This window comes from Phycodurus eques, chromosome 3, assembly GCF_024500275.1.
Source record: "Phycodurus eques isolate BA_2022a chromosome 3, UOR_Pequ_1.1, whole genome shotgun sequence".
Classification (NCBI taxonomy): Eukaryota; Metazoa; Chordata; class Actinopteri; order Syngnathiformes; family Syngnathidae; genus Phycodurus; species Phycodurus eques.
Window position 1 is genome coordinate 12,799,366 of NC_084527.1, and position 16,441 is coordinate 12,815,806.

At 40.2% G+C, this 16,441-nt stretch overlaps 1 protein-coding gene across 1 annotated transcript in view; it reads left to right on the forward strand.

The window, feature by feature from the left end:
* Nucleotides 1-16,441, forward strand: part of tmem8b (transmembrane protein 8B) — a 54,864-nt gene that overhangs the window by 19,166 nt on the left and 19,257 nt on the right. The window contains exons 5-9 of the mRNA XM_061673452.1: nt 1,205-1,473; nt 6,518-6,900; nt 12,905-13,001; nt 13,146-13,269; nt 15,992-16,134. Of these exons, the coding sequence (XP_061529436.1) occupies nt 1,205-1,473; nt 6,518-6,900; nt 12,905-13,001; nt 13,146-13,269; nt 15,992-16,134 (1,016 nt within the window). The remainder of the gene's footprint in view (nt 1-1,204; nt 1,474-6,517; nt 6,901-12,904; nt 13,002-13,145; nt 13,270-15,991; nt 16,135-16,441) is intronic.

The window sequence follows — 16,441 nt, forward strand, 5'->3', positions numbered from 1 at the left end:
AACACATGTAGATGGACAATGTAACAGCACTCACAGGCATATATTCTTTATCCTTTACGAAAAATGACAAAAATTACTGCAGGATACTGAGTTAGTCATGAAACTCTTCTTTATGTGTGTCCCTATGGCTGCACTATACTGCCCCCATGTGGGCAAAGCGCACACACCAAAAGGAGCAGCACAATGTCCATTGAATTGAAGTTACAAAATATGGGAACAACTGATTCATTCTTTATGTTCTACTTAATGGTCATCACAGGATGGTTTTATAAAATTCAACATTTTAGCATCGTATCTTTGTTTTTATTTTTTAAAAAAAACAATCAAAAACTTTTTTTGGTGTGGGAGGCTGGAATGGATGAATGGTATTTCCATTCATTTCAATGGGGAAAGAAGATATGAGTGTTTTGAGTACGGAACAAATTCAGCTTGTAGTGTATCTCAACGCACCACTATATTTGTAACTGAAATAAATTAAACAAAATAAATGATACTAAAATTCTCATAATGCCCGATGGTTAAAGATAATTCTGTTTCCGAAGCAAAAATGGTCCACGCTTTTCTCCGTGTGAAGGTCGGATATGGATATGACATTATGACATTAATGATGAAGTCAACACCGTCACACAAATTTGTCAGCTTACTCTCGATTTCTCTTGGTCTCTTTGGTTCGGAATGTGGAGATGTAATTTGGCTGCTACTCAGTGCAGGGGCGGACCTACTCCAGTGGGCCACCTAAAAATCCTGAAAAATCCTAAAATGTTGCTTTATCACCTTTAACAAAAAGTTAACATAATACAGTATATATAAACACAACATATAATGGCTTGATGGGTTGGTTTATAGCGTCTTTAATATATTTAAGTTGAAGAATGTCAGTCTCCCAGTTTCTGTATGTGACCCTTGGGAAGAAAACGTTCAGACACCCGTGCTCTAAATGGTCCATAGATATGGTGAATAGAGATCGGTTGTTTTTCTATATGTGCCCTGTGGTTGGCCAACGACCAGTTTACCCCGCCTCTCACCCGAAGTCAGCTGGGATAGGCTCCAGCTCACCTGAAAACCTGAGGACAGACAAGCGCAATAGAAAACGGATTCCATGGATGCTGTTCATTGAACAGTGACCTTACAATTCAGTAACTGTACTGCATCCTCTCATGTGAAGCCTACACTGAAATGTGTGTGTGTGTGTGTGTGTGTGCAGAGTGTTTGCGCCAAATTACATATCAAAGGTGAAAGTTCAGCTGCTGAACTGCGGTGTCAAGAACAAGAGCGGCAACACTTGCCCCGTGGTGTTGAAGATAAGAGCGCGGGCGCCCCCCGTGCACAACTCGAGTGCCCTCGACTGCAAAGAGTGGAGCCCCTGCGAGCTGGACGCCTCGGTACCCACCTGGGAGCAATGGTACTACATCCAGGTGGAGCGATACCTCACTAACGCCAACGTCTACTTCCGCATCGGCGTGCAGGTTACAGGTGAGTGCCTTGCCAACAAAGATACGCCTGAACAGTGTCATGAGATCCGATACAAGAGCTCTGTTTTTTCAGTAGTATTCATTTAACAAAATTAGTTTCTAATAGCTGGACCCTATTATGTCTACATAATAGAGCATCAACTCTTAGTACAATCTAGTATAGTTCTCCACAACTGCAAACTACAAACACCTTAGTAAATATATAGTTTGGTACCTCAACTTGGAACATTATTATACACTGTAAAGGCACAATTGTGGATGCTGCTCTTTGTGGGATGTTAATTGATCAGGGCTGGGCAAAGTATGGCCCAAGGGGCTCCATTATTTAATCTAGCCCAGCACGCATTTATTACATTTCCAAGAGTGCTGTAGTAGTTGTTGCATTAATTTAGCCGTTTTTTACAAATTGAATAAAAGTATTGTTTTTTAAAATTAATGTATATAAATAATTTGCCACTTGATTTATTGTAAATAATGGAATCAAAAAACAATTACAATAAACCATTTTACATATAATTAAATAATTAATGAATTATAATTACATTAATTTAGAATAATAAAATAAAAAAGTGAGCATTAACTATTATTTCATAATAAAAATGTACATATTTTACATTCACTTTAACTTTTTTTTTCTACCAATGACCTGGCCAATACGTCTAATTAAAAAAATTAAATGTTGCCCCTGAGTACAAGAGTTTGCATTAGATTGTGCAGTTTGAAGGCCATTCAGTGTATTTATCAGCTCATACAATGATGGCAATATTATATACTGCATATTAGGGGTTGTACGACTTTTTTTTCAAGTCGACGATAATATGATGTGAAGTCGAGTCAACGCTGACTAGTTGCTGATGACGTCATTTTTAAAAGTAGATTACTATAATTAAAAAAAAAAAATCAGAGAAGTAAAACATAACCACATGATATGAGATATTGATTTACATTGCACTAACTACGGTATTCTACTTGCTCTGTAAATTAATCATCATTTAACTCAGAAATCTAATCAGCTTTACACAAATGCACAAAGTAGTCATTGAGCAATATAAAGTTAGCATTAGGGCACAAATACATTTGAAATATTGAAATTGTGACACTTATCAGCACAAATGTTGTTTATTATTTATCATCCTATTTTAAAAAGCTGCTCTTGTTTTTCCTAAAACCCTATTGGCCACAACTGCAGTATTAACCAAAGTAAACACCGGCATGTTGTAAATAATGTGACAACAAAAAACACATTTTTTTGGCTTTCGGTTTTCCCAATCCAACTTCAAAATGTATCAACGGGCCCATTTGAGGGCTTGTTCCTGAAGGCTGCACCCAAAAAAGGGGCTCTTCGCGTGGGACCGTATTACTTGGTTCCTTGCAAAAGCACTACATGCTGTTTTTAGTTTGCAAAGAGCAGAAATGTTGCGTGTTCTCAACCCTGCAGGGGGGCTGGGGCGGCTGAGAAATCTGCGGGAAGTCTGCTCTTCTTCCTCTATTCGACATTGTACTACAGTGCACCTTATCACCATGGCAACGCGGCCACTAATTATTCACAGTATGTCTTTTCCCTGCTGGACCAGCCTGATCTTACTTGACCTTTCGTGGTCTTAAATTGAAGAACCCTTCAGGATAATCCAGTTTGTTGTTGGAGCACTCAGACTTTCCAAACAGGAAAGAGTGAAACTAGGCTGCTCTTTATTATTTAATATTGCAGTTTTGCAGCATATTTCGTGCAGGTTGTAGCCTCAGCCGAGAAGTTGGCATTGAAGAGAGTCTCTTTGATTGCATTTGAGATTAACGTGAGCCAAATCTTTGGATTATGAATGCCATGAAGGTCATGAAGGTTTTTGTTCCTTTCCGTTCCACCTTCGCACATACACAAAGAGTTGATTTAGTTTTTGAGTCTTCTTCTTTTTTGAGTTTGTGTGTTCCAGTCAAAATAATAATGACCGGAGCATAGTATATGTAGCATTAAGTGTTTTATGGCTATTTTAGCATCCTGAACAAACGTTTTAAAGCCATGCAAAGACAACATTTGTTCAAAGCAGGCTAGGCTCCAAAAACCTTTGCAATCTTTTCCCCTGGGTAACAGCTGCTGTTTGATTGTTGCCATCCATGACCAATTTGCAACGGGTCGCTTTGTGCTCAGTGAAAGCATACCGCTCGCAATTACTGTGAATCTCTGTCTCATTAAAAAGCTTCCTGTTTACATAGTAGAAGCCCGCCGAAGGGGATGATGTGCAAACGACTCTTTCTGCAGAGCGCGCCTTAATACTGCAAGTACAATAACCTGGGCTGTTATTGCCTGTTTGTGTAGGACGGATTACCACCCCCGCCTTTACTCTCCCGCCCACCACGACGACTCAAGTAAACTGTCATGTAATGCACGGTAACATAAACCTTGTGATTTTACTCTGAAAATAAATATAAAAAGAAAAGTAGAGTCATAAAAAAATACTAAAGGACAAAATAAAACATACAGGTGACGGAGAACTGAATTCAAATCACTTCACAATTCAAGGATTTAAGGAATTTATTTGTCATAGCAACACACATTTACGCAAGATATGGCACGAAATACGAAACTCAAGGTCCCATATTATCGTGCTAGCGCCTGCTAGCATGTCCTCTCGAGCTCAATTGTTTGGTCATGCGTTACGTTACAGACATTGAACCATACAAATTAAAAAAAAAAAAAAAAAAAGACAAAACCCACGGCGGCTGTTTGATCCATTAATTGGACATTGGAGACCAAGACGGCATCTAACAATTGATCAACAGTACGTCACCATTGCCTTGCTTCAAACGGGATCTTCTCAGAAGGAAGTTGCCACTTGGCTTAGAGTGTCACAGAGTGTCATCAGCAGCTTCCAACAGATACACAGAGACTGGAAGAGTCACAGAAAGCCATAGAAACGGACGTCCTTGCTAATGTATTGGTCGATTCATAAATCAAACACCTGTTTTGAAATTTGCTGCTCAACTCTTTCTTAGAGAACAGTGATGTTATGTAAAAAGTAGTGAAACATGGGACAGTTTGAGAAGGTCAAATTAAGTTCAGCTTTAAGTTTTTGTGCATTGTTTTGGTTCATCCTGAAATTTCACCAGAAATCCCAATACCCCTAACATTTTGTGAGTAGTGTGCAGTTATTTATCCATGCATCCGTTTTCTTTACCGCTTATCCTCACTAGGGTCGTGTGCGTGCTGGAGCCTATCCCAACTAACTCTGGGCGAGAGGCGGGGTACACCCTGAACTGGATGCCACCCAATCAAAGGGCACATATAAACAAACAACCATTCGCACTCACATTCACACCTACGGGCAATTTAGAGTCTTCTATCAACCAACCATGCATGTTTTTGGGTTGTGAGAGGAATCTGGAGTACCCGGAGAAAACCCACGCAGGCACGGGGAGAACATGCAAACGCCACACAGGCGGGGCCGGGATTTATTTACTGTGATAATAATAATGGTAAGCTTTTTTGGAACTCTATTGTTGAGTTGCAACAGTTTATCGATTAATGTACAACTAATCGATTATCACATTAATCGATAACTAATCGACCCAACTTTTCTATATGCTCTGTTTTTGTGAAGTGTTCAGTGTTCAGGACCTGGAGTATATTATGCCATTATGTACTGCTCAGGTATGGTCCAATTGTAAGAAGTATACGGAGGCTTAAAGTTGCACTGCACTGACGCACTGAGGCTGCTGCTTTGAGTCCCAAGGTGGCATCGTGCCGGTCAACTGTTTGTTTCCACTAGGGTGCCAACATTTGAGGCACAATTAAGACAGCTGATTTTTAGCTTTATGTGTCGACTGGAGAAGTTAGAGAACCACATAATAGAAGCCCTAGTCAATCCAATGAAAAGCTGCTATAGAATTACCTCTGAGCTTATATTATATGGTGCTATAGTTTGTATAAATGTTATTATGGACAGGTTTATATGTTGTTATTTTTTTTTCTTCTATTTTATTTTCTCTCTATATACTTGTATGCTCTTGTTTTATATGGACCTATGTCTGCAATAAAGATTACTATTACTGCTATTTTCATAATGGATTAATCGTTTCGAGACCTCGTTTAACGTTTGTCTAAATCCTTGGAATTTCAGCCTATCAACATTAAATATTCTCAGATTTATGTAGTCCTTCATAAAACCAGACTGATTAATTTTGTGTTTAATCAAAATAAGACATTTGCAAACATCTGCTTTAACTTTGGAAAACAATGATCAACATTCAGTCTCTTTTCTGACAAGTTACGGACCAAACTGTTAACTGAATCCTAATCAATGTATGCAAAAAAATAGTCAATCTAATCCATCCATCCATTTTCTGAGCCGCTTTTCCTCACTAGGGTCGCGGGCGTGCTGGAGCCTATCCCAGCTGTCATCGGGCAGGAGGCGGGGGTAGAAACAAACAACCATTCGCACTCACAGTGATGCCTACGGGCAATTTAGAGTCTCCAATGAATGGATGTTTTTGAGATGTGGGAGGAAACCGGAGTGCCCGGAGAAAACCCACGCAGACACGGGGAGAACATGCAAACTCCCCACAGGCGGGGCCGGGGATTGAACCCGGGTCATCAGAACCGTGAGGCTGACGCTCTAACCAGTCGGCCACCGTGCCGCCTCATTCTAATCTATTACAAAAATAATCGTTATTTGCAGCCATAGTATGAATAGGCTGTAACTGACGTAGTTGATCCTGAAGAAGCCTTGAAAGTGTATATCAAACTAGTAGCCCTTCAGTACCTAAGAAGTAGCTCTCATCTTTTGAAAAGGTTGGTGAGTACAACATAACTCCCTCATATGATATTGCTTAATTGTTTTTTTTTTAAAATGTGGTTTTCTTTAATCATTTAGCAATACCAAATGCACAACAATAATCAGTTAATAAACAGTAATCGAAATAAAAATGTTTGCAATAAACTTTAATGCAAACTTAATTGTCCAATTATTTGATTCATCAAATGAGTGATTGAGAGAATAATCAATAAAAAAATATTCAATAGTAAAAATATTCAATTCCTCTGTCTTAACTAGACTGCAGCAAGTCCAACGCATCCAAGGAGCAGTCCCCAGCCGGCTCCTCCATGAACATGCCGCAATCGTTTGGCACGCCGATGGCTTTCTCCTTGTCTGACGGCATCTCCGCGGCGGCCCCGGGAGGGCCGTCGAACAACGCCACTCAGCTGCACACCTCAGGGGACAGCGTCGTTTACCTCGCTTCCCCCACCGACACCGACAAGTGCTGGCCCATCCGTCCGACTCTTCGCAACGAGCTGGACACGTTCTCTGTGCACTTCTACGTCTTCTTTGGTCCAAATATATCCATTCCGCCTGACAGGGCGGCCGTGTTCGCCATCAACCTCATGCCCGTTTTAGACAGCGGGGGCGTTCTCAACATGGAGCTGAAGCTCAACATGGTGAGTTCTTCTGCTTGATCATTGCGGTGTTTTTATATGAAAACATATCGTTGGAAACCACCGATTGTCAAGATAAAATTAGTACTTATTCAACATTAATGCCGTTTTAATAAGCAATTATTACTACAAAAGCAGCACTAAAATGATTCAAGATGCATGATGGAATTGCTACTCTGTGTTAAATATAAAATTAAATTCAATTTTAATTTACAGCATGGTTGTGCCAAAGTACGATTTAGGTTTCAGTTTATGAACTGACCTCTTTTTAGCAAACAGCTTAAACTGACATGAACTAAAAACTGACTCTGGTGGGACTCGAACCCACAACCTTTGAATTGTTACTTTCTCATCTAGAAGTCCAACGCACCACAGAGCCACCTGCTCTCTTAGCTGGAGATTGTACCTTTACACTGTTGACACCAGTTTATATGCCGTCTCGATTCTTAAATTCATACATTGTATTCTGCATATGTCAGGAATACTTGCTTCTAACCACATGACAAGGAGATGAGATTTAAAATAGAAATGACAGGGCACATATATTCACACAACCATTCACATTCTCCTCTATGGACAACTGATTTTTTATTTACAGTAAGCTATTGTGCATGTATTTGGAATGTAGAAGGAAATAGTAAGGATTACCTGGTGAAAACCCACACAAGCACGGGGGAGTCAATTCCACACAATTGATATAATTCTTAATGATCAATTAATTATTATACCCAAACCTAGTTCAAAGTGTTAAATACTGAATGCTTATTAAATGCTGTGGGAGCTGCAATAGTTTGCCACTAATCATGTCACTTTTAAACTCTGACGCTGCAGTGAGGAAAATGCGTAAAGAAACTGTCAGGAAGAGTTGGATATCTTTGTTAAGTTGTCCTTCAGCTGGTAATGGCATTAACAACGCACCTGCAGTGACTCTGGAGGTCTGCGGGGAGACACAAGCTGGGGAGCTGCCAGATGGACTTTTAATAGAAAGCAGTCAGTCAGCGTTGAAATAAGTGGATGACACATCCAATCCCGGCTGAAAACTTGGACTGTTCCCTTCAAATGTATGCCGGCGTAATATGCTCTCTTCCTTTCTTCTTGGCAGATTGATAGATGGATGTCTTTCAATATCTTTGTGCAACAGCACACAGCAGCCATTTTAGCTTTTAAGTAGCTTTAAGGTTTACTTGTGTATACACAACATTAGGTACACTTGCGCATTCTAATAAGATACAGTGAGAGTGCCGTATCACACATCCTGCTTTTATGAAGAGAATATAGCGTAACCTCTGAGGTAGAACACGCCTCTCCTGTTTGTTTGTTCAGTGCTCCCTCGCTATACCACGGTTCACCTATTGCGGAGTCGGTGCTTTGCTGAATTTTGTTTTCATATTCATATAGCGCATAATTCACCATATCGCAGGATTCTGAGTGCATATTGTAATTTTTCCCGGTAAAATCAACGCTTCCGAGGCTAAAACATTACAACTGTTAAATAAACAAAAACAAAAAAGATAATGGTTAAAACACTTATTACAAGGAATGAAATGTACATAGTGAACAGTACTGCTGTGCATTACTGTAAGTTTAAGAGTTTAAAAGGTGTTTAAGAGAATACAACGTATTTAAAAGAATATGTTAGAGGTTAATAGTAGTGTGAGGAAGATTAGTAAGAGTCTGGGGTCGGTTAATACAGCTTTAAAAATTGTATAAATAATAAAAAAAACTAAATGTGGTCGCTACTTCGCGGATTTCGCCTATTGCGGGGGTGGACCGGAACCTAACCCTATGTCATAGATGAGGGATGACTGTATTGACACAGTGACAACATGCAAACGACACACAGGAAAGCCAGATTCAAACCAACAATCTCAGAACTGTCAGACAGATGTGCTAACGTAGGGAATAATGGTCATATTCGTGGTTCAGAATTCACAGATATTATTTTTTGGGAGGGGGGGGGGGGGGACACCTATCCTCCGTTATTCCCTCAGAAACTTGCCTATTTGCTGTGCTCAGGCCAAACCCATGTCTTATATAAAACTATTACTTTTGGTGCCATGTGTTGTTAATTCTTTACATTCTATTTAATTGTACTATTTTTTTGGACTTTGTATCGATCCGTTGTGGTAAAGAAGGAGCTAAGCCGAAAGGCGAAGCTCTCGATTTACCGGTCGATCTACGTTCCTACCCTCACCTATGGTCACGAGTTGTGGGTCGAAAGAACAAGATCCCGGATACCAGCGGCCGAAATGAGTTTCCTCCGCAGGGTGTCCGGGCTCTCCCTTAGAGATAGGGTGAGAAGCTCGGTCATCCGGGAGGATCTCAGAGTAGAGCCACTGGTCCTTCACATCGAGAGGAGCCAGATGAGGTGGCTGGGGCATCTTATTCGGATGCCTCCCTGGTGAGGTGTTCCGGGCACGACCCAGGACACGCTGGAGAGACAATATCCTTCGGCTGGCCTGGGAACACCTCGGGATCCTCCCATAAGAGATGGATGAAGTGGCTGGGGAGAGGGAAGTCTGGGCGTCCCTGCTAAAGCTACTGCCCCCTCGACCCGACCTCGGATAAGCGGTAGAAAATGGATGGATGGATGGATGGATTTTTTTTGAAAAGTATACAACTGTAGAGTGCTATTTTTCTTGAGTTACTTTGTGTTGCGAGTGTGCTCACGGAATGAATTTACTCCTATTTCAAGGCATCATTCTACAGGGCGTGCTCTGTTTATGACGGTCCTAAAATTCCACATTTTAAGATTTGAAACGGCACCCAACATAAGAATATGTTATCACTTTGCCCAATAAGGCACCTTCACTTGCTGCCTTGTTGTAATTTATGGTCTAGAAGTGTTTTTTTTTTTAAAATTATTATTTTTTTATATATAAATCACTGCGTTAGTGATCGACTACGGTGCTCCCAATGTAATGGAACTCAGTCAAGAACCAAAGACCCCCTGTGTTGTACATTGTACTTTCCTGTGATGTATCATACTTGCAGCCACGGCCAGTGTAAGGGAGTGGTGGTGGGTGATGACAATCCTCTTCACCGGGGGGCCCAAGAAAATAACTTCAGTTTGTAGCATTGAAGTGGAGGGTCCCAAAGTAAGTTATTTCACTTGGCACGAAACCCTCAGTTGTTTTGAATCCAATTTTTTAAAATCTGATTTGCAGCCTGCGCCCACCGATACTATGCCACTGGCTCCAACAGGTGCAGCTCGCAGGCTTGAAATACTACCTGAATGCTGTCTCCCTTCTGTTCACACGTCGTGTGATATGCAAACACGTCTTTCATCTCCAGTGAACACACGCGCACAGATGAAATTGATCATCTCATCTAAGCGGCCGCAAGAAAGCAAACAGGCACATTTGCCTTTTCTTCCTGCTTCCTCTCCAGGAAATGAGATTAATGGACTGAATAATTCATTAGATGTTTTATTGACTGATGTCGTGGAGTGACAGTGATTACTGTCACCTCACAGACAGACAATAATGGTAACCCCTGTTCTACTTTTGTGGCTTCAACATGCACAACCACAGTGTCCAGAATAGCCATGTGTGCAGATTTGAACTTGTGGACATCATGGTGTGATGAAACCTGGCCGGTTATACAAGTCTTGAGATGTGGCCTTGTGAGAGGCTGTCATGTGCTTTATTATTTTACAGACACATTTCTCCCCCTAAGCCATAATGTGTCATTTGCTTCCATTGGGGAACCCTGGCAGATTTGCAGTCACGAAAGCAAGAACATCTTGTCTGCATTGCATCACTCTTTTGAAAAGACTGCGAAAGGGGATGCAAGATGACTTTTTTTTACCCCTACACATTCGTTTAATCTCTTTAGATCCAATTTTCAAAGTTTTCTTGAAGTCAGGCTTATATGCTCTGTAATGAGTTAGTCCTTGACATTCTGTATCTTATTAGCTCTTGTACATTGCACTGTTTTCTTTTTTTTAATCAGTGATGCACCTCCTTTGAGGAACTTATTTAGCAGGAGGTGTTGAACTGAATCAACACAAATTGGGGAGTCTTGCGAAAGCCAATTTAGTCCCCCCCCCCCAGCAAATCACATCGATGGGAATGTGTGTACATTAAGGAGCTAAATGAAAGTTTATTTTAATTAGTTTGGTTAGTGGAATGTGCAAGGGCAGGTCTGTGCCGCGTATGTAGCCAACTTCCTCTTCGCTCTTGCATCAGTTGACTTGATGGCCTCTGCGGCGATCGCTCGCCACCCAACGCAGCAAATAAAAGAGAAGTGATATCAACTGGCATTCATCAAGCACGACGCTGTCAGCAGAAGGGATCTGGAACCAGTAAATGGATTAGTGAGGCAGATTTTCACAAAAATGTGACTACATAAACAGCAATGAATACACACGGCAAATGTTAAAAATGCTATTAAAGAGCAAGCAGGAGCATGTACACAATGTGACATTAATGGTGCAGGTGTTTCAAGCAGCACACAGGCATTAGGTCAGCTTTGGGACCAGAGGGTCATGGTTCGTGTCCCACTGCTGACAAAAGAAATGGCAGAAAGGCTTGAACAAGGAACTGATTCGGCAATGCCTACATGTGTGTTCAAAGGTTTCATGTGATTCAAGATTTTGATGCTCAAAAAACGGAACGTGGTACCGTTCAAGTTTTATCACGCTCCGAACCATCCACTGAATTAAGCTTTTCTGGAATTTAAGTTCCATTGCAGCCATCCAGAGAGACTTTCCCTGACTTTTCGTGAATGAAAAGAAACAAAGGACGTTTTGGGCAAATTTGTACTGTACATTTCATTCTATTATTGCTACTGTTGACTAATTATTGGACTGAACAAACTGGACAAAGATGGAGGAACTGACAAATGACCACATGGCAAAAAAACCCAAAACCAGACAGTGAGGGGATGGTTATGTCAAAAATAGCTGTTGTCATTATAATTATTCATAATGTACTGGGCAGCAAGGCCAGAGGTGTGTCACACTTGAATCCGGCTTGACCTCTAAGTATTTTCTTCAAATTTAGAGGCATATTTTTCCAGAAAATGCTGGTTGAAATCCCAATTTTACGACCTCCAGGATATTCAACTTGCATATCTTTTGTCTTTAACCATTTCATTTCAAATGTGTCTCTTTATCTTTTTTTTTCTTTTTTTAAAAATAGTGTATGTATATATATATATATATATATATATACACACACAAACACACTTTATTTATTTATTTAGTACAACATCTTCATTTGGCCAAAAGTGTTTTGTTGGACACAGACTAGATCTGTTCTTGAGAACAACAAACTACGGTCATCTTCTTTTCAATTTAGCCCTTTTATTGGTCTGTAATTTCATTCTGTGGCTTTATATTCTCTTTAAGGCATTGAATCAAAGATGCTGTAAACGGAGAGGGTCTTGCTATGTGGCAGTTGCCCCCTGGGGGCCACACATACTCATACACACACTTTCACAAAAGAGGACCCCTGAAGCTAGTAAGACTTTTGCAGGTTGTTGTCTCCAAAAGTTGGCCGAAAACTGCTATTCAGTCTTAACTTTCTGAGCAGAGTTTGCACTTTGTTGCTTCGGGAGTGAAATGCAAGTGTAATCGGGGGAGGTGCAGGACTCGTTATGGGCCGAGTTTTGAAATTGGGTTTGATTGAGTCGTTCTATCATGAGATTGTAGGCCAGATGGTGACTCCAGGAAGCACCTGGCAACGTGTCTGCTGGCTCCTTTCCTTAATCAACACTGTCCTTGCTTAATGATACTGTACACTATGCTGCATTTTCTTTTCCAACTAAAAGGGGATTGTCAATAAATGTCTCATCTTGCTTCTACATTTTTATTCACTGTAAAGTTAAGCCATGAGTAGACTGGCATCTGTTTTCCGTCCATCCATTTTCTACACTCATTAGGGTTGCGGGTTACTGCAGCCAATCCCAGATAACGTCAATCACAGGGCGGAATCCGTTTTCATTTTTTCTTTTAGTACGTATTGTCCATTGTAATTACGTTTTCTCGTCTTGCGTGTTGTAGTCGACGCTTAAAGACAAGAATGTCACCGTGTTTGGCTGCCTGACTCATGGGATGCCTCTCTTCCTCTGGCAAAACTCCTCATCGAAATGTGAATCAGGTATGTCCGACTCAGCGAAACAGCAAACCCTTTACAAGTCACACATTTCTTACCAGCGCCACGTGACGATTACAAATGAACAATGTTCTGTTTGTACAGTATGACTGTGTTCTCGACACTTTTCATTGTTTTGCTCTGTTGAAGAATCTGTAGCTGGGTTTTTCCTCTCCGTGAACACATCCACGAATATCACCAAACTCAGGATTCCATACCCCCAGACGGGCACATGGTACTTCAGTCTGCGCTCTCTATGTGCCACAGAACATGGGTAAGACTGGCCTACATACCATAAGAGTAATGTATTCAAGTCCTTATCTCCAGACATTGTTTCAAGAGATGTATAGTGATAGAAGGTAACTTGAAATGGATTATAGTTTTGAATCTCTGACGTTTCTGTATGGGTTTGCTTGTGCTCTGTGTTTGCCTTGAAAAGATCCTTCCTAAATAGGTTCGGTTCAAGAGACTCAAAAATGTCCGTAGGTGTGAATGGGAGTGTGAATGGGTGTTAGTCCTGTGCAGTGGAGTAGCCAGAAATTGTGCTCTTCACTTTAAGTAAAACAATGATACATCTAATTCCGGCCACAGAAAATGGTCTTAAATTAAGTTTCATTGTTTGCACTCTTGAAACAGTACAAAAGGTTCACCAGGCATATTTCTGCTGTGTATCACGTAAATGAGTCCCTCTTGAAAACGTCTGTGTGGGGCCGCAGAGAGGTTGTGTGCGGTCACATGACTGCCTGGCTCCGTTTGATTGATGAAATGGAGTCAAACTTTGCAAGTGGTTATGTTGGATTTGTGAAAGAGATTCATGTACTTTAGAATTTTGCATTAAGAGTTTAAATTCACGTCACGAAAAATCGAAAAAGAAAGACAAATGTTCGTAGCAGTGGGCTACATCCTCCTGAAACACAAGCCATATATACAACATATACACAATCCTCCACACTTACATTCACAACTATGGACTGGAATTTCGAGTCTTCAGTGAACCTAACATTCATGTTTTTGTAATGTGGGAGGAGGCCAGACTACCCGCAGCGAGCAAGCACAGGGAGAACGTGCAAAGTCCACACAGGAGGCCCAGATTGAAAACCAGAACCTCTCAACTGTGAATCTTCCTCTGCCCGTTATTTACAAGTGCAAAATGCATGGAACCAGGTGTTGACAGATGCTCATGAATATTTAAAAGCATGTAATCAGTTCTTTGGCCTAATTTTCCCACAAGCAACCACGGCTAGACAATATTTGTTGCCTACTACTGGATGGCAATATTAATTAAAATAAAAAAAACAGTCAATATGTCTGAACTCAAAATCTAAATCTAGATTCTTTACCTAGTTCAATTATTCAGTATACTAATGACCTCTGCCTCTCTCATTTGAGACACATTTTCTTACATTGCCTCTGGCGCACACTGAGAACATAAGGAACAAGGTTCTGTTTCATAGTGCAAAATCTAATGCTGCGCTTTGAAATAAATTCAATATGTACATGTTTTTGTTCTCTCTGTCTATTGTTAAAGTCATTTGGAGGAAGTCAAAAGAAAAAATAGGGGAAATTGTTTCTATTAGGTTGTCAGACACATTGAGAGTTCTCAGTGTTTTTAGTCATTGAGCTGTTTTGTCTGAGTCTTAAAAGAGCAAAATTGTGAACAGAATGAAACAGAGCAAGTTTTTTTTTTCTTTCCCTAATCCACTCGGGAGTTGCAACTCAGTGTGAATAACAGATGGTGAGAGTGAGCCTAGCTGTGCTATGAAAAATATGCACATAGCAATCTGAGATTTTTACATATTTACTTGCGCTTAATTATTCAGGTCATGTACTATGGTAGGTACCATGAGTGACAGGTGTGCTTCACAAGTCCAATTTAGCTGATTTATAAAACGTGAAAAATAACCAGGCGATCAGCTGCGTCAATTAAATAGGAATTCTGGCAAAAGGCAAGCAAAGACATTTGTTACCTCCAGAAGTTTCAATTGCCGTGATTGATTGCACAATCCGGTCATTAGTGAAGTGACAATGCGAGCACTCATGTTTTTCCCGTCCACAAATTGTCATATCAATATGATTACAAATAAATCCATTGTCTCGTTGTTTGTTTGTGGTAACCGTTGGCAGTTTGTTATGATGGTTGCATAAAATAGTTATAGTAAGTGTTACAGTATTTTTGTACAGTTCTGTAATAAATAATTCAACTTTAGACATTTTTAGGACATGTGCACATAAAGATTAACTGACAATTTAGCATGAAAGGGTAAGGATAAAAGAGAAAACATAACATGGAGTAAAACATGGCAAATGTAATAGGAGTGGTTCAAAATATTCTCTTTGTGTTGCCACAAAAGATTGACAATGCTAAACCTAAAATATTATCATAAAATACACTACAGCCAGGACGTCGGTGTAAAACTGTGTCATGTTGAAGCTGTACTGTGCTTCTGTGTTGGTCAAACATGAGCAGACTGTAGAACTGTGTTAGCTTAGCATGCTAACTTCAAACATATCCTTGAACATTCTAATCAAACTTTACATTCCTCTGTGATGATTCACCAAACAAACCAAATTAAAAAAAACCAAAAAAAACATGAACACTTTGGGGTTGAACTGTATTTTTTAAATAATTTATGTTAATATGATCAAAATATAATTTTCTACTGTATATAGTTTGTCCTCTTTTGGGTCACGGGGGAGCTGCTAACCACTAATGGACCATGCTGTCCGACAAAAACAATGAAGTCCCAAATATTAAGGTGTGGTATAAAAGTAAGCTTAATTACTAATCTTCTCACAAATAGTGGATGTTTCTCATATAGACTAAAGAGGCGTGGTATGTTAATGCACCATAACAGTATTTCTAATGTTTGGGAATCCATGAATACTGACCATCTTAAAAGCTTTTGATATACTGAATGCATTTTTCTAGTGGGGGGGTGGGGGGGGGAGTCTAATGCTGATCAAAATCTCAATCTCCGTATCCATGTTCGCTGCAGTTTCGAGACGTGCGCCAACATCACTGCAGAGGTGTACATGCGCGCCTACCTGACGCCGTGCATCAACGACTGCGGCACGTACGGACAGTGCAAGCTGCTGCGCACCAACAACTACCTTTATGCTGCATGTGAATGCAAAGCAGGTAAGGAGCTAATTTACCCATTATTGCTTTGCACTGCATTAAATAATTTTTTTCCCCCATGCTTTAATATTTATTCCATTTAAATCAAATCAAGCCTTATTTTGATTTCATTATCACATTCGCCAAGGACTGCATGAATGTCCGTGTTTTTTTATTTAAATGTTTTTATTCATGTGGAAAATAGTTATGGAATGTGTTTTGTACTAATTGCCAGTCATTATTCATCCATAATTAACACCTAGGAAAATATCAGTGTGCCAAAAGTCTTTTTTCATAAAATAGCCAAGTTTCAACAGGGCAATGGATC